Source organism: Somniosus microcephalus, chromosome 8 (assembly GCF_052327205.1).
Source record: "Somniosus microcephalus isolate GS21.2 chromosome 8, FLI_Smic_1.0, whole genome shotgun sequence".
In the NCBI taxonomy this organism is placed as follows: Eukaryota; Metazoa; Chordata; class Chondrichthyes; order Squaliformes; family Somniosidae; genus Somniosus; species Somniosus microcephalus.
This window is the reverse complement of record NC_140994.1, coordinates 8,614,956-8,634,800: the sequence shown is the minus strand read 5'-3', so window position 1 is coordinate 8,634,800 and position 19,845 is coordinate 8,614,956. Positions and strand designations below refer to the sequence as shown.

Here is a 19,845-nt window from a genome sequence, read left to right as displayed (position 1 = left end):
CAAGCTGACACCCTGGCAACCGACTCCATGCCCCGCACCCTTACCACCGACTCCATGCCCCACACCCTGGCAACCGACTCCATGCCCCACACCCTGGCAACCGACTCCATGCCCCGCACCCTGGCAACCGACTCCATGCCCCACACCCTGGCAACCGACTCCATGCCCCGCACCCTGGCAACCGACTCCATGCCCCACACCCTGGCAACCGACTCCATGCCCCACACCCTGGCAACCGACTCCATGCCCCACACCCTGGCAACCGACTCCATGCCCCACACCCTGGCCACCGACTCCATGCCCCACACCCTTACCACCGACTCCATGCCCCGCACCCTGGCAACCGACTCCATGCCCCGCACCCTTACCACCGACTCCATGCCCCACACCCTGGCAACCGACTCCATGCCCCACACCCTGGCAACCGACTCCATGCCCCACACCCTGGCAACCGACTCCATGCCCCGCACCCTGGCAACCGACTCCATGCCCCACACCCTGGCAACCGACTCCATGCCCCACACCCTGGCAACCGACTCCATGCCCCGCACCCTGGCAACCGACTCCATGCCCCGCACCCTGGCAACCGACTCCATGCCCCACACCCTGGCAACCGACTCCATGCCCCACACCCTGGCAACCGACTCCATGCCCCACACCCTGGCAACCGACTCCATGCCCCACACCCTGGCAACCGACTCCATGCCCCACACCCTGGCAACCGACTCCATGCCCCGCACCCTGGCAACCGACTCCATGCCCCGCACCCTGGCAACCGACTCCATGCCCCACACCCTTACCACCGACTCCATGCCCCGCACCCTTACCACCGACTCCATGCCCCACACCCTTACCACCGACTCCATGCCCCACACCCTTACCACCGACTCCATGCCCCGCACCCTTACCACCGACTCCATGCCCCGCACCCTGGCAACCGACTCCATGCCCCGCACCCTTACCACCGACTCCATGCCCCACACCCTTACCACCGACTCCATGCCCCGCACCCTTACCACCGACTCCATGCCCCGCACCCTGGCAACCGACTCCATGCCCCGCACCCTGGCAACCGACTCCATGCCCCACACCCTTACCACCGACTCCATGCCCCACACCCTGGCAACCGACTCCATGCCCCACACCCTGGCAACCGACTCCATGCCCCACACCCTGGCAACCGACTCCATGCCCCACACCCTGGCAACCGACTCCATACCCCACACCCTGGCAACCGACTCCATACCCCACACCCTGGCAACCGACTCCATGCCCCACACCCTGGCAACCGACTCCATGCCCCACACCCTGGCAACCGACTCCATGCCCCACACCCTGGCAACCGACTCCATGCCCCGCACCCTGGCAACCGACTCCATGCCCCACACCCTGGCAACCGACTCCATGCCCCACACCCTGGCAACCGACTCCATGCCCCACACCCTTACCACCGACTCCATGCCCCACACCCTGGCAACCGACTCCATGCCCCGCACCCTGGCAACCGACTCCATGCCCCGCACCCTGGCAACCGACTCCATGCCCCACACCCTGGCAACCGACTCCATGCCCCACACCCTGGCAACCGACTCCATGCCCCACACCCTGGCAACCGACTCCATGCCCCACACCCTGGCAACCGACTCCATGCCCCACACCCTTACCACCGACTCCATGCCCCGCACCCTGGCAACCGACTCCATGCCCCACACCCTGGCAACCGACTCCATGCCCCGCACCCTGGCAACCGACTCCATGCCCCGCACCCTGGCAACCGACTCCATGCCCCGCACCCTTACCACCGACTCCATGCCCCGCACCCTGGCAACCGACTCCATGCCCCGCACCCTTACCACCGACTCCATGCCCCGCACCCTGGCAACCGACTCCATGCCCCGCACCCTTACCACCGACTCCATGCCCCGCACCCTTACCACCGACTCCATGCCCCACACCCTGGCAACCGACTCCATGCCCCGCACCCTGGCAACCGACTCCATGCCCCACACCCTGGCAACCGACTCCATGCCCCGCACCCTGGCAACCGACTCCATGCCCCACACCCTGGCAACCGACTCCATGCCCCGCACCCTGGCAACCGACTCCATGCCCCGCACCCTGGCAACCGACTCCATGCCCCACACCCTGGCAACCGACTCCATGCCCCACACCCTTACCACCGACTCCATGCCCCACACCCTTACCACCGACTCCATGCCCCGCACCCTGGCAACCGACTCCATGCCCCACACCCTGGCAACCGACTCCATGCCCCACACCCTTACCACTGACTCCATGCCCCACACCCTGGCAACCGACTCCATGCCCCACACCCTTACCACCGACTCCATGCCCCGCACCCTTACCACCGACTCCATGCCCCACACCCTTACCACCGACTCCATGCCCCACACCCTTACCACCGACTCCATGCCCCGCACCCTTACCACCGACTCCATGCCCCACACCCTTACCACCGACTCCATGCCCCGCACCCTTACCACCGACTCCATGCCCCGCACCCTTACCACCGACTCCATGCCCCACACCCTGGCAACCGACTCCATGCCCCGCACCCTTACCACCGACTCCATGCCCCACACCCTTACCACCGACTCCATGCCCCACACCCTGGCAACCGACTCCATGCCCCACACCCTGGCAACCGACTCCATGCCCCACACCCTTACCACCGACTCCATGCCCCACACCCTGGCAACCGACTCCATGCCCCGCACCCTTACCACCGACTCCATGCCCCACACCCTGGCAACCGACTCCATGCCCCGCACCCTTACCACCGACTCCATGCCCCACACCCTTACCACCGACTCCATGCCCCACACCCTTACCACCGACTCCATGCCCCACACCCTGGCAACCGACTCCATGCCCCGCACCCTTACCACCGACTCCATGCCCCACACCCTTACCACCGACTCCATGCCCCACACCCTGGCAACCGACTCCATGCCCCACACCCTGGCAACCGACTCCATGCCCCACACCCTTACCACCGACTCCATGCCCCACACCCTTACCACCGACTCCATGCCCCACACCCTGGCAACCGACTCCATGCCCCGCACCCTTACCACCGACTCCATGCCCCACACCCTGGCAACCGACTCCATGCCCCGCACCCTTACCACCGACTCCATGCCCCACACCCTGGCAACCGACTCCATGCCCCGCACCCTTACCACCGACTCCATGCCCCACACCCTGGCAACCAACTCCATGCCCCACACCCTTACCACCGACTCCATGCCCCACACCCTTACCACCGACTCCATGCCCCACACCCTGGCAACCGACTCCATGCCCCACACCCTGGCAACCGACTCCATGCCCCACACCCTTACCACCGACTCCATGCCCCACACCCTTACCACCGACTCCATGCCCCACACCCTTACCACCGACTCCATGCCCCGCACCCTTACCACCGACTCCATGCCCCGCACCCTTACCACCGACTCCATGCCCCGCACCCTGGCAACCGACTCCATGCCCCACACCCTTACCACCGACTCCATGCCCCACACCCTGGCAACCGACTCCATGCCCCACACCCTTACCACCGACTCCATGCCCCACACCCTTACCACCGACTCCATACCCCACACCCTGGCAACCGACTCCATGCCCCACACCCTTACCACCGACTCCATGCCCCGCACCCTTACCACCGACTCCATGCCCCACACCCTGGCAACCGACTCCATGCCCCACACCCTTACCACCGACTCCATGCCCCACACCCTGGCAACCGACTCCATGCCCCACACCCTTACCACCGACTCCATGCCCCACACCCTGGCAACCGACTCCATGCCCCACACCCTTACCACCGACTCCATGCCCCACACCCTTACCACCGACTCCATGCCCCACACCCTGGCAACCGACTCCATGCCCCACACCCTTACCACCGACTCCATGCCCCACACCCTTACCACCGACTCCATGCCCCACACCCTTACCACCGACTCCATGCCCCACACCCTGGCAACCGACTCCATGCCCCACACCCTTACCACCGACTCCATGCCCCGCACCCTTACCACTGACTCCATGCCCCACACCCTGGCAACCGACTCCATGCCCCACACCCTTACCACCGACTCCATGCCCCACACCCTGGCAACCGACTCCATGCCCCACACCCTTACCACCAACTCCATGCCCCACACCCTTACCACCGACTCCATGCCCCACACCCTTACCACTGACTCCATGCCCCACACCCTTACCACCGACTCCATGCCCCGCACCCTTACCACTGACTCCATGCCCCACACCCTTACCACCGACTCCATGCCCCGCACCCTTACCACTGACTCCATGCCCCACACCCTTACCACTGACACCATGCCCCGCACCCTTACCACCGACTCCATGCCCCGCACCCTTACCACTGACTCCATGCCCCACACCCTGGCAACCGACTCCATGCCCCACACCCTTACCACCGACTCCATGCCCCACACCCTTACCACCGACTCCATGCCCCACACCCTTACCACCGACTCCATGCCCCACACCCTTACCACCGACTCCATGCCCCACACCCTTACCACCGACTCCATGCCCCACACCCTTACCACCGACTCCATGCCCCGCACCCTTACCACCGACTCCATGCCCCACACCCTTACCACCGACTCCATGCCCCACACCCTTACCACCGACTCCATGCCCCACACCCTGGCAACCGACTCCATGCCCCACACCCTGGCAACCGACTCCATGCCCCACACCCTTACCACCGACTCCATGCCCCGCACCCTTACCACCGACTCCATGCCCCACACCCTTACCACCGACTCCATGCCCCACACCCTTACCACCGACTCCATGCCCCACACCCTTACCACCGACTCCATGCCCCGCACCCTTACCACCGACTCCATGCCCCACACCCTTACCACCGACTCCATGCCCCACACCCTTACCACCGACTCCATGCCCCACACCCTGGCAACCGACTCCATGCCCCGCACCCTTACCACCGACTCCATGCCCCACACCCTTACCACCGACTCCATGCCCCACACCCTTACCACCGACTCCATGCCCCGCACCCTTACCACCGACTCCATGCCCCACACCCTTACCACCGACTCCATGCCCCGCACCCTTACCACCGACTCCATGCCCCACACCCTTACCACCGACTCCATGCCCCACACCCTTACCACCGACTCCATGCCCCGCACCCTTACCACCGACTCCATGCCCCACACCCTTACCACCGACTCCATGCCCCACACCCTTACCACTGACTCCATGCCCCGCACCCTTACCACCGACTCCATGCCCCACACCCTTACCACCGACTCCATGCCCCGCACCCTTACCACTGACTCCATGCCCCTCACCCTTACCACCGACTCCATGCCCCGCACCCTTACCACCGACTCCATGCCCCGCACCCTTACCACCGACTCCATGCCCCGCACCCTTACCACCGACTCCATGCCCCGCACCCTTACCACCGACTCCATGCCCCACACCCTTACCACTGACTCCATGCCCCACACCCTGGCAACCGACTCCATGCCCCACACCCTTACCACCGACTCCATGCCCCACACCCTTACCACCGACTCCATGCCCCACACCCTTACCACTGACTCCATGCCCCACACCCTTACCACCGACTCCATGCCCCGCACCCTTACCACCGACTCCATGCCCCACACCCTTACCACTGACTCCATGCCCCACACCCTTACCACCGACTCCATGCCCCGCACCCTTACCACCGACTCCATGCCCCACACCCTTACCACCGACTCCATGCCCCACACCCTTACCACCGACTCCATGCCCCGCACCCTTACCACCGACTCCATGCCCCACACCCTTACCACCGACTCCATGCCCCACACCCTTACCACTGACTCCATGCCCCGCACCCTTACCACCGACTCCATGCCCCACACCCTTACCACCGACTCCATGCCCCGCACCCTTACCACTGACTCCATGCCCCACACCCTTACCACCGACTCCATGCCCCGCACCCTTACCACCGACTCCATGCCCCGCACCCTTACCACCGACTCCATGCCCCGCACCCTTACCACCGACTCCATGCCCCGCACCCTTACCACCGACTCCATGCCCCGCACCCTTACCACTGACTCCATGCCCCACACCCTTACCACCGACTCCATGCCCCACACCCTTACCACCGACTCCATGCCCCGCACCCTTACCACCGACTCCATGCCCCGCACCCTTACCACCGACTCCATGCCCCGCACCCTTACCACTGACTCCATGCCCCACACCCTTACCACCGACTCCATGCCCCACACCCTTACCACCGACTCCATGCCCCGCACCCTTACCACTGACTCCATGCCCCGCACCCTTACCACTGACTCCATGCCCCGCACCCTTACCACCGACTCCATGCCCCACACCCTTACCACCGACTCCATGCCCCACACCCTTACCACTGACTCCATGCCCCGCACCCTTACCACTGACTCCATGCCCCACACCATTACCACCGACTCCATGCCCCGCACCCTTACCACTGACTCCATGCCCCACACCATTACCACCGACTCCATGCCCCACACCCTGGCAACCGACTCCATGCCCCGCACCATTACCACCGACTCCATGCCCCACACCCTGGCAACCGACTCCATGCCCCGCACCCTTACCACCGACTCCATGCCCCGCACCCTTACCACCGACTCCATGCCCCGCACCCTTACCACCGACTCCATGCCCCACACCCTTACCACCGACTCCATGCCCCACACCCTTACCACCGACTCCATGCCCCACACCCTTACCACCGACTCCATGCCCCGCACCCTTACCACCGACTCCATGCCCCGCACCCTTACCACCGACTCCATGCCCCACACCCTTACCACCGACTCCATGCCCCACACCCTTACCACCGACTCCATGCCCCGCACCCTTACCACCGACTCCATGCCCCACACCCTTACCACCGACTCCATGCCCCGCACCCTTACCACTGACTCCATGCCCCGCACCCTTACCACTGACTCCATGCCCCACACCCTGGCAACCGACTCCATGCCCCACACCCTTACCACCGACTCCATGCCCCGCACCCTTACCACTGACTCCATGCCCCACACCCTTACCACCGACTCCATGCCCCGCACCCTTACCACCGACTCCATGCCCCGCACCCTTACCACTGACTCCATGCCCCACACCCTTACCACCGACTCCATGCCCCGCACCCTTACCAGACTCCATGCCCCGCACCCTTACCACTGACTCCATGCCCCGCACCCTTACCACTGACTCCATGCCCCACACCCGTACCACCGACTCCATGCCCCACACCCTTACCACCGACTCCATGACCCACACCCTTACCGCTGACTCCATACCCCACCCTTACCATTGATCCATGCCCCGCACCCTTACCACCGACTCCATGACCCGCACCCTTACCGACTCCATGCCCCGCACCCTTACCGACTCCATGCCCCGCACCCTTACCGACTCCATGCCCCGCACCCTTACCACCGACTCCATGACCCACACCCTTACCACTGACTCCATGCCCCGCACCCTTACCACCGACTCCATGACCCGCACCCTTACCGACTCCATGCCCCGCACCCTTACCGACTCCATGCCCCGCACCCTTACCACTGACTCCATGCCCCGCACCCTTACCACTGACTCCATGCCCCGCACCCTTACCACCGACTCCATACCCCACACCCTTACCACCGACTCCATGCCCCACACCCTTACCACCGACTCCATGCCCCACACCCTTACCACTGACTCCATGCCCCACACCCTTACCACCGACTCCATACCCCACACCCTTACCACCGACCCCACAGCTGTCCCAGGACACACAGGCCCCACAGCTGTCTCAGGACACGCAGGCCCCACAGCTGTCCCAGGACACGCAGGCCCCACAGCTGTCCCAGGACACACAGGCCCCACAGCTGTCTCAGGACACACAGGCCCCACAGCTGTCCCAGGACACGCAGGCCCCACAGCTGTCCCAGGACACACAGGCCCCACAGCTGTCTCAGGACACACAGGCCCCACAGCTGTCTCAGGACACACAGGCCCCACAGCTGTCTCAGGACACACAGGCCCCACAGCTGTCTCAGGACACACAGGCCCCACAGCTGTCTCAGGACACACAGGCCCCACAGCTGTCCCAGGACACACAGGCCCCACAGCTGTCTCAGGACACACAGGCCCCACAGCTGTCTCAGGACACACAGGCCCCACAGCTGTCCCAGGACACACAGGCCCCACAGCTGTCTCAGGACACACAGGCCCCACAGCTGTCTCAGGACACACAGGCCCCACAGCTGTCCCAGGACACACAGGCCCCACAGCTGTCTCAGGACACACAGGCCCCACAGCTGCCTCAGGACCACACTGCGATGCCTCTATGTGAGCGACCCCCCTCCACCAACACACGCTTCCTTTGACGCACTTTATTCTATACAAGTGATACAAACCTGTTATACTCGGTCAGAGCTTGTGAGATGACCAGACCCATCCCCTGTAAGAGAGGCGAGGTAAAATTAGCGATCGAGCAGGTTTTAAAAGGCAAGTTATTGCTCACACACTGGCTGGCACTGGTCATTTCGGCCTACGCTGCTCCACTGTGCCGCACGTTAGAGGCTGGTGCGGACACACGAGCTGTACATTACACAGAGGAGCCAATCCCTTCCGTGTACTGGACTGGGACTGGAGCTGAGGTGGAGACAAATGAGCTGTACAGTTCCAGAAGGGAGCGAGTCCTTTACTCTCTCCCTCCCATCCTGCTGCTTTCCCCTGCTATGGCCCCCAGCTTTGCTCCCTCGAGCCCTAGGGGTGCAGACTTGAGCATATCTGGCATGCAACGGGTTTAGCCATCCCACACATCTGGCGGGACCACATCGAGCACTGGTGGGCCTCACTCTCCTCAGCCAAAACCAGCCACTACTCCAGGAGCATCTTTTTCTTCACTGCCAATTGTTTTCAGACCTCCTTTCACCCGCCCCCCTGCACTCTCACCTCCAACAAGTGCGAGGAGCTCATGGACATCTTTGCCACCAAGACCGAGGCCATCCATTCAGCTGCCTTTACTGTTTCCACCTCCCCCCGTCCCCTCACTTCCTCTTGCCCACCAAGCTAAACCTCCCCTTAGACTCTCCACTACCCTGGCCCTGAACCTTCTCTAGTTTCTCTTCCAGCTCCAAGCTCATCTCGTCCATGAGACCCACCTCCTGGTCCCTCGATCCCATTCCTACTGAACTGTTCACCACCCACCCTCTCTTCGTGACCTCCGTGCTAGCTGATATTATAAATTATTTCCTCTCTTCAGGTACTGTGCCCCTTCATTTCAGAACACCATCATCGCTTCTCTCTTCAAAAGAAACACCCTTGCTCCCTCTGTCCTGGCAACCCTCATCCCATAGCCAATCTCCCTTTCCTCTTCAAAGTCCTTCAACATGTTGTCACTTCCCAAATCCGTGTCACCTTTTCCCATAGCTCTGTTTGACTGTCTCCGTAATAAAGAGTTGGCAGAGAAAGGAGTGTGACTGTGAGACCTTGCGCCGTCTAAGGCTCCGGCCTCTTCCAGAACCCGCCCTGCCCTATAACCAACTCTCTGCAGTTCGGCAGAAGCTCGTACTCACGTTTAACGTGGTCTCATCATCAACAATGGACAACTTCACAATGTACGGGTTCACGGACTGTAACACAAGACGCTGGATGTTAACTGGATTGCAGTACAGGCCCTGTGTATTAACTGAATTATAACAGAAACAGTACATTAATTCATCTGTAATAGACACGAGGTTAAATGGACTACAATTTTTTGGTACTGTAACAGACATTGTGTATTAATTGGGCTGCAATAGACTCGACAACAACAACTCTGGACCATATATAGAAAGAGAGAAAGCGACCCAATCATTTCAGGTTATTTTACTTTGAAAATTAACAAGAAACCTTCCAATTAAACTCTTCCTGACCCCAGGCTGAGCTTACAATTTGAGCTTAAAGGGGCAGGCCAACTTAAATACAAGCTCCACAGAAGTCAAATACAGGAAACTTCGCGATATCCGGCACCGACGGGACCGAGCTACTGCCGTTCTATCAAAACTTCCGGATAGACCAGCGCTAATGTTGAAGGATATGGAGGTTTTCATCTCCGTATCTGACAACAAACACTGTTGCTTAGCAACAACTTGTAAACACTCAGCCCGTACCTTGGAAGCATCTCTGAAGCTGTTGCTAAGCTACAGAGACGCTTTCCAGAGCCTGACTGTTTTTATAAAAAAAAAAAAAAAAAAAAAATTCCTGTAATACATTGGGTGTTTGTTTGTCACAAACCAGCACATTCTCCAATTTATCAGGAGCAATGCCACAGGAGGTCGGCTGGTGATCTCCCCATGGTGCTGCTCACAGGCAGTCTGGCTTCTGGAGCATCACGGAATCCTACCGCACAGAAGGAGGCCATTCAGCCCATCGTGCCTGTGCCGGCTCTTTGAACAAGCTGTCCAATTGGTCCCATTCCCCCTGCTCTTTCCCCGTATCCCTGCAGTTTTACCTTTTCAAGTATTTCTCCAATTCCCTTTTGAAAGTTACTATTGAATCTGCTTCCATCGCCCTTTCAGGCAGCGCATTCCTGATCATAGCAACTCACAAGGACACAAGGATTAGGAGCAGGAGTCGGCCACACGGCCCCTCGAGCCTGCTCCACCATTCAATAAGATCATGGCTGATCTACCTCAACTCCACTTTCCCGCCCGATCCCCATATCCCTTGATTCCCCTAGAGTCCAAAAATCTATCGATCTCTGTCTTGAATATACTCAACGACCGAGCCTCCACAGCCCTCTGGGGTAGAGAATCCCAAAGATTCACCACCTTCCGAGTGAAGAAATTCCTCATCTCATCTCAGTCCTAAATGGCCGACCCCTTATTGTGAGACTGTGACCCCTGGTTCTAGACTCCCCAGCCAGGGGAAACATTCTCCCTGCATCTACCCTGTCAAGCCCTGTGAGAATTTTGTATCTTTCAATGAGATCACCTCTCATTCTTCTAAACTCCAGAGAGTATCGGCCCAATCTACACAATCTCTCCTCATAGGACAGCCCTCTCATCCCAGGAATCAATCTAGTGAACCTTCGTTGTACAAAAAAATCTCATCTCCCCTCTGGTTCTTTTGCCAATTATCTTCAATCTGTGTCCTCTGGTTACCGACCCTCCTGCCACTGGAAACAGTTTCTCCTTATACATATCGCTGTGATGTTCAGCTGCTACGCTGGCCTCTAAAGCCACGGCTCAGGTACTCCTCGGGGAATCCAAGAAACCGCAGCTTCCTGTAAAGCTCGGTCTCCAGGTCAGAACCCAAGAGGCAATGCTTGGCTTTCTTTCTTCTCCTCTAAGATTTATTTACATCTGTGACACAGGGCAATGACTTGAGGCACTCACACTAGACACAGGTCTTTTATAAAAGAGAGCGATATTCTTAAATAGACACTGAGAATTACTTTATATCAAAAAATATCCCCTCCCTCCCCCCCCCCCCCCAAAATATACTTTTTCTTTTAACTCAGGAACTGTTTATTGAATGACACCTATGGGGCCAGAAATTCCAGGCCAGAAGCGTGAGTACGGTCGGCTTACTCACGCTTCTGGCCGTTGGAAATGCCGGCGTTCAGCATGAACAGCGCATGCGGGGAACGCCGGCATTTCCAGACCTCGAGCGCGTGCGACTGCACAGGCAGCGCTTGCGCAGTGAACTTCGTGGATTTTATTCATGAAATCCGTGAGGTTAAGTCCTTAGAAGTTACACTTGAAAAAAGCAAGTGTAAAGTTGTTCATTGGCTGCGGAGGAAGATATATTTTATCGTGGAGCTTTTGAAATGCAATATTTTTGTTTGGGAAAGGGAGGGAAGTTATTTTAAGAAATTTTAAGTAAGTTTAAAAGTTTAAATTTTTTTTTTTTTTTTTAAAAAGGGTTTTCAGAACGGTAGATAGAAGGAGCAATTGTGGCTGTGTGAATGGAATGTGAGAATGAGTTATGTATGTATGTCCACATATATTCCTTTACTAATGTGTATGAATGTATGTTTTTAATTATGATTTTCCAATAAGTTACTTTCTCTGAAAGTCATAATTAAATAATACATTCATACACATAAGTAAAGGAATATATACATAACACGCAAAGGAATATATACAGACATACATACTTTCAGAAGCTCCACGATAAGAAATATCTTCCTCCGCAGCCTCTGTAGCAACTGTACCCATGCTTTTTTCATGTGTAAGTTGTAATGACTGGACCTCACTGAAAGCATTAATGAAAGCGGCGAATTATACTGCGCACGCGCTGCCTGTGCAGTCGCACGCGTTCTGCCTCTGAACCCCTTCATTCAGAGGACAGGAAATGCCGGTTTTCCCCACATGCACTGTGCATGCTGAAAACCGGCATTTCATCCGGCCAGATGCGTAAGTACCCAGGCCGTACTAGCGCATTTGGAAGGGAATTATTGGGCCAACATTTTACATGTCAATAAAATAAAAAATTTAACAATTGCACGAATTGCCCCTTCGCATCTGCGACTGAGGGTCCAAGGAGGTGCATTGCGCAAGAGGTCATCATCGGACGTATCCTCACACTGTTCCCTTTGGGGAACTGTATGAAGTGGTGGAAGGATTTATGGCCGTGATTAACGCTCATTCCGTGACTGTAACCATCTTTGAACCAGCCATTAGGGTGGTTAGTCCTATGGCGGGAGGGTTTTACGGGCTCCCACAACCCATCTGAGGGGGGGGGGCCACCAACACCCACGGACGCAAGTATCCCGCTGGATGTCCACCCAGAATTTAAAGTTGGAGCTCCGACTCCACTTGCCGGGACTGTCTGGAGTGGGGTTCAAAACCCTACTCCTTCTGGCCCAGCGGCGGGGATGCTTACTGCTACGCAAAAGGCCCACTCCGCACAAAAGGTGACACCCATACGTTTCCTGCGCCTTTTCCCTCCCCGTGACTGGAGCCCTATGCTGCCATTTCACGTTGCTAATCGGATTGGGCCTTTGTCATAGCAGTAGGATCCCCGCCGCTGGGCCAGATCAGGGTAGGGTTTCGAACCCCGCTCCAGACAGTCCCGGCAAGTGGAGTCGGAGCTCCGGCTCTAAATTCTGGGTTGACATCCAGTGGGATATTTGCGTCCGTGGGTGTGGGTGGCCCCCCCTCCTTGTATAGCTTGTGGGAGCCCGTAAAACCCTCCCGCCATAGGACTAACCGCCCTAATGGCTGGTTCAAAGATGGTTACGGTCACTGAATGAGCGTTAATCACGGCCATAAATCCTTCCACCACTTCATACAGTTCCCCAAAGGGAACAGTGTGGAGACACGTATGACGACGACATTGCTAAATAAATAAATGGAATAAAAAAAAATCTTTTAGGGCTTTTAAAAGTCTTTAAATTGCTTTAATTCTCTTTAAAACTACTTCAGATTACTCAAAATAATGTAAACATTTAAAAAAATTTATAAAAGTTACCAAAATCTTCAAAAAACTTCCAAAAACCTATTTAAACTGCTGCTTTGCATGTAAAAAAGCAAAGCAGCTTGACAGAAACATTGGGGGCGTGTCCAGTGAAACTGAGACCTCAAGGGGCGTGTCTCACTTACACTGCACGCTCCTGGCTCCGCGCTGGCTGCACTCCTGGGCGGCGTGACGTCATACGCTGCCCGGGATTCTTCTTTCAGTTTCTGCAAGTGCAGGCGTCCCTGGAGCTGATCGGCAGGAGCGCGGGGTAAGTGCAAATACGGGGCTTGCACGCGCTGCAAGTCCCGTTCTGGAATTTCTGGCCCAATAGGAACAGGAGGAGGCCATTCAGCCCCTCGAGCCTGTTCCGCCATTCAATCAGATCATGGCTGATCTGTATCCTAACTCCATTTACTCACCTTGGTTCCGTATCCCTTAATACCCTTGCCTAACAAAAATCCATCAATCTCAGTTTTGAAATTGTCAATTGACCCCCAGACTCAACAGCTTTTTTTTGGGGGGGGGGGGGGGGGGGGGGAAGAGTTCCAGATTCCCACCACCCTTTGTGTGAAGAAGTGCTTCCTGACATCACCCCTGAACGGCCTGGCTCTAATTTTAAGGTTTTGCCCCCTTGTTCTGGACCCCCCCCCCCCCCCCCACCAGAGGAAATAGTTTCTCTCTCTCTACCCAATCAAATCCTTTTATCATTTTAAACACATCAATTAGATCACCACTTAATCTGCTAAACTCGAGGGAATACAAGCCCAGTCTGTGCAACCTGGCCCCATAATTCAACCCTTTTAGCCCCGGTATCACTGAAATGATATTTAAAGGGGGACGAGAAGAGAATCATTGATCCCTTCCAATGATGACGACTTACCTCGTACTTTCTGTAATTAACCAGCAATGCCAGGAGGACCACACCATCGTAGCCATGCTGCACTCTGCTGGAGGCCACGGAGAGAATCTGAAAAAGAACAATGGGAAAGGGAGCGGAGGTTAGCTACAGAGACAGAAGCTGCGGTACAATTCCTGGCATGCAGATCACGACTTCGCAGTGTTGTCGTGAGGCTTATTTGGTACCAATCAGCACTTTGGAAAATGACAAAAGTTATACACAGCTTTATCACATCACTCCAAAATGGTCCAAAGCACTTCAAATCGAATGATTTAGTGCAGTCCCTACTGCTATGTATGTGCTATGGTGGAGCTAGTCACCCCATTCAGTGGTCGGAGCGTCTTTATGTTTAGGGGTGCACCCATACTAATATCTAAGCATACGATAGCGTAACCCAGGGGTGTAACAATAAATATCCGTGTACCTCTCCAAAATTCTTCTTTCAGGCAGCGCATTCCAGATCATAACAACTCGGGGAATCATAACAATTTTGGGGAAAGAAAATCTGGGAAATTCCTCTCCGACCCCCTCAGGCGATCGAAACTAGCCCACTCTGGTCCTGATTAATGTCATGCAGTACCTACTGTATTTTGCTATGTGAACTGAGTTAGAGCATTCCTATTGCAGCTCCTAGTGTTCCTAACTCACCGCTAAGGGAGATGGGATGGGAAGGGTGTCAATCTCCAGAACTAACGTCCTGCCTTTGAGGAGGACAAAATTCACAAGAAACTGTGAAAAACACTCCATGGAACATGGCGCCACCTGGTGGCTCCACCTGCAGACAGACATATTCTTTCAGAACAGTCACTCTGACCCGTGAATAGCAGCTTGTCCGACGCTGGGTGTTTATTTAGAGAGAGACAGACCCATCCACCCGGCCCAGTTCTGCCCTAAATCTACATAGTATTACACAGTATTTACAGCACAGAAACAGGCCATTCGGCCCAACTGGTCCGTGCCGGTGTTTATGCTCCACACGAGCCTCCTCCCACCCCTCTTCATCTCACCCCATCACCATATCCTTCTATTCCTTTCTCCCTCATGTTTCTCTGGCTGCCCCTTAAATGTATCTACACTATTCACCTCAACCACTCCCTGTGGTAGCGAGTTCCACATTCTCACCACTCTCTGGCTAAAGAAGTTTCTCCTGAATTCCCGATTGGATTTATTAGTGACTATCTTAGATTGATGGCCCCGAGTTTTGGTCTCCCACCTGTACTGGAGTCCACTCGCGCTGGAAGCTCAGCGATTCAGTGCATTCCAACACAGGCCCAGGAAACCAGAGAGTCGGAAGGATTCCTTTCCAGGCCCACGGCCCTCTGAGGACCCTTTCAGGGCCACAATGCTGGGAGGACAAGGAGAGACGGGTTCTCCCTGTGGAGACGAGCACTTCCCCAAAGAGGAAGAGTGCGATAGCAAGGGAGCGTGACCTTGGGACCACCTCCCACACCCTTCCCCGGCCACAGAAAGTGCACGAACACCAAGAGCAATTTCTCTATAAGCCGTGCGGCCGTGCAGCCCGGGACCAGCTTTTCCTTTGCTAAAGTTTGCGTGCGCAAACCTGTGAATGGACCGCACAGCCCCTTAAAGGGACCACGCACCTTAAAAAAAAAAATTCTACACAAATTATCATCGCACTTTGACATATCAGCACGCAGGAACACTGCAAAATAAAAATTCACTCAATGTACAGTGCATGGCCACGGTGATACGGAGAAACATATCTGGGCAAAAAACATAGGAAGGAACAGGAGGAGGCCATTCAGCCCCTCGAGAGCCTGTTCCGCCATTCAGTTAGATCATAGCTGATCTGCATCTTAACTCTATTTACCCGCCTTGGCGCCGTAACCTTTAATACCCTTACCCAACAATAATTTATCAATCTCAGTTTTGAAATGTTCAATTGACCCCCAGCCCCAACAGCTTTTTGGGGGCGAGAGTTCCAGATTTCCACCACCCTTTGTGTGAAGAAGTGCTTCCTGACATCACCCCTGGACGGCCTGGCTCTAATTTTAAGGTTCTGCCCCCTTGTCCAGGACTGGACAGACTAGATGCAGGAAGGATGTTCCTGATGGTCGGGGAGTCCAGAACCAGGGGTCACAGTCTAAGGATAAGGGGTAAGCCATTTAGGACAGAGATGAGGAGGAATTTCTTCACCCAGAGAGTGGTGAACCTGTGGAATTCTCTACCACAGAAGGCAGTGGAGGCCAATTCATTAAATATATTCAAGGAGTTAGATATATTTCTTAAGGCTAAAGGGATCAAGGGATATGGGGAGAAAGCAGGGACAGGGTACTAACAACTCCTATAATCATCTTAAACACCTCGATCAGATCGCCCCTTAACCTACTATACTCGAGGGAATACAAGCCCAGTCTATACAACCTGTCCTCAATAATTGAACCCTCCTAAGTAACGAAATGTCAAGGCCTCCCGATGGCTCCGTTAGTTGGAGTGATTCAGCCACAAACATTTCTGGGTGCTGTAACTGGTCTCCGCGCCCCTGGGCTGCGAGGAGGGGACGCGGGGAATCAGTCGGAGTTCCTGATCGCTGTTCACGGACACCTGCTGGACAATGTTCCCGTTAAAGTGCTTGGCCGCGGAGCCCAAACAAATAAGGGGGAACATTGCGGTTGGATTGTGTGTGTGTGTGTGTGTGTGTGTGTGTGTGTGTGTGTGTCTGGCGCGACCGGGTGACGGGTAGTAGCGGCGAGCGTGCGCAGGCTACCACTGCTGTCCTTGCATTGCTGCTCTGTACAGATTCTGGGACATGTGGTGGCCAGAGACCTCAAATTCTGTAACGTCACCAGAGTCTTGAGCAGCTGAACCTGGTGCCATGCTCGGAGTTTCGCCTGACAGTGTAAATGGGATGAATCCGGTCTTCAGTTCTGACGATGGGCACAAACCCAAAACCTTAAAAACAAGTTTCATTTCTCTTTGCAGGTACTAATTTTTTAATAATAAATTCACAAAAATAAATGGCTGCAGTACAGCAGCGCTCCTGCTGGTGGCGATGCTCAGCTGACAGGCACCACTGCCCTCCACAGCGCCACTGGCAGACATGTTGAGGTACTGCAGTCCCATAACAGCCAACAGCGCCCCCAATAGTCACACAACAGCACTGCACAGTGAATCATAGAATGGTTAGAGCGCAGGAGGCCATTCGGCCTGTCGAGCCCGTGCCGCCTCTCTGCAAGAGCACTTCAGCTAGTCCCACTCCCCTGCCCTTTCCCCGTAGCCCTGCAAATCTTTATCGTTCAGGTACTTATCCAATTCCCTTTTGAGTCTGCCTCCACCACCCTTTCAGGCAGTGCATTCCAGATCCTCACCACTCGCTGCGTAAAAAAGTTTTTCCTCATGTCGCCTTTGGTTCTTCTGTCAATCTCCTTAAATCTGTGTCCTCTGGTTCTCGACCCTTCCGCCAATGGGAACAGTTTCTCTCTGTCTACTCTGTCCAGACCCCTCATGATTTTGAACATCTCTATCAAATCTCTTCTCAACCTTCTCTGCTCCAAGGAGAACAACCCCAGCTTCTCCAGTCTATCCACGTAACTGAAGTCCCTCATCCCTGGAATCATTCTCACAAATCTTTTCAGCACCTTCTCTAAGGCCTTCACATCCTTCCTAAAGTGCGGGGCCCAGAGTTGGAATACTCCAGTTGAGGCCGAACCAGTGTTTTATAAAGGTTCATCATAATTTCCTTGCTTTTGTACTCTATGCCTCTATTCATGAAGCCTAGGATCCCGTAAGCTTTTTAAACATTTTCTCAACCTGCCCTGCCACCTTCAATGATTTGTGCACATATACCCCCAGGTCTCTCTGTTCCTGCACCCCCTTTAGAATTGTACCCTTTAGTTTATATTGCCTCTCCTCGTTCTTCCTACCAAAATGTATCACTTCGCATTTTTCTGCGTTAAATTTCATCTGCCACATGTCCGCCCATTCCACCAGCCTGTCTGTGTCCTCTTGAAGTCTATCACTCTCCTCCTCACTGTTCACTATACTTCCAAGATTTGTGTCATCTGCAAATTTTGAAATTGGGCCCTGTACACCCACATCCAAGTCATTAATATATATCAAGGAAAGCAGTGGTCCCAGTACCGACCCCTGGGGAACACCACTATATACCTTCCTCCAGTCCAAAAAACAACCATTCGACCCGAAACGTCAACTCAAATTTCTCTCCACGGATGTTGCCTGACCTGCTGAGTTTTTCCAGCATTTTCTGTTGTTATTTCGTTCACTACTACTCTCTGTTTCCTGTCACTTAGCCAATTCCGTATCCATGCTGCCACTGTCCCTTTTATTCCATGGGCTTCAACTTTGCTGGCAAGCCTATTATGTGGCACTTTGTCGAACACCTTTTGGAAATCCATGTACACCACATCAACCGCATTGCCCTCATCAACCCTCCCCGTCACCGCATCAAAAAACTCGAGCAAGTTAAACACGATTTGCCTTTGACAAATCCGTGCTGGCTTTCCTTAATTAATCCACACTTGTCCAAGCGACTGTTAATTTTGGCCTCAAAATTTTTTTATTTTTATCCTTGGAAAGTTCTGGCAAACGCAGCAATGCTTTGAACATTCCTTAATCAAAGTTTTGTTTGTGATCTGGCATAAAAATGTCACGGTCTTCAGCGCAGTTCATTTGTGGTTGATTTCATCTATGTACGTTATATTAGTTGGACACGGATTAAACAGAAGGTGCATTGAATACGCCAGTATGGGACGGTACGGTAGCAGAGCGGTGATGTCACTGGGCTAGCAATCCCGAGGCCTGGACTAATGATCCCAAGACACGAGTTCAAATCCCACCACGGCAGCTGGGGAATTTAAATTCAGTTAATTAAATAAAAAGCTAGTATCTGCAATGGTGACCATGAAACTATCGGATTCTCGTAATAAACCCATCTCGTTCACTCATGTCCTTTAGGGAAGGAAATCTGCCGCCCCAACTGCCCCCTGAAATGGCCCAGCAAGTCACTCAGTTGTATTAATCCCTCAGTTAGGGATGGGCAATAAATGCTGGCCATGCCAGCGATGCCCACATCCCGTGAATGAATTCGAAAAAAGTGTGAGGAACAGTCGGCAATTGTTTCTCATCAGTTCGCACGAACCGCTCATTTTGCAGAGCTGTGGGGAAAGAGCAGGGGGAGCGGGACTAATTGAGCAGCTCTTTCAAAGTGCTGGCTCAGGCACGATGGGCTGTAAGATTCTAAGAGTGCCTGTGATATCTAGGCTGCAAAGGCGTTCGGCGCAGTGCGGCAAAGATGTGGCGTCATTCATAGAAACATAGAAGATAGGAGCAGGAGTAGGCCATTCGGCCCCTCGAGCCTGCTCCGCCATTCAATGAGATCATGGCTGATCATCCAAATTCAGTACCTTGTCCCTGCCTTCTCCCCA

At 55.2% G+C, this 19,845-nt stretch overlaps 1 protein-coding gene across 5 annotated transcripts in view; it reads right to left on the bottom strand.

Moving 5' to 3' along the window:
* Positions 1–19,845, bottom strand: part of armh3 (armadillo like helical domain containing 3) — a 169,908-nt gene that overhangs the window by 116,954 nt on the left and 33,109 nt on the right. For all 5 annotated transcript variants that reach the window (XM_085994197.1, XM_085994194.1, XM_085994198.1 and 2 more), the window contains 3 exons: positions 14,423–14,509; positions 9,672–9,728; positions 8,508–8,551 (listed from right to left, as the gene is read on the bottom strand). In XM_085994197.1, the coding sequence (XP_085850323.1) occupies positions 8,508–8,551; positions 9,672–9,728; positions 14,423–14,509 (188 nt within the window). The remainder of the gene's footprint in view (positions 1–8,507; positions 8,552–9,671; positions 9,729–14,422; positions 14,510–19,845) is intronic.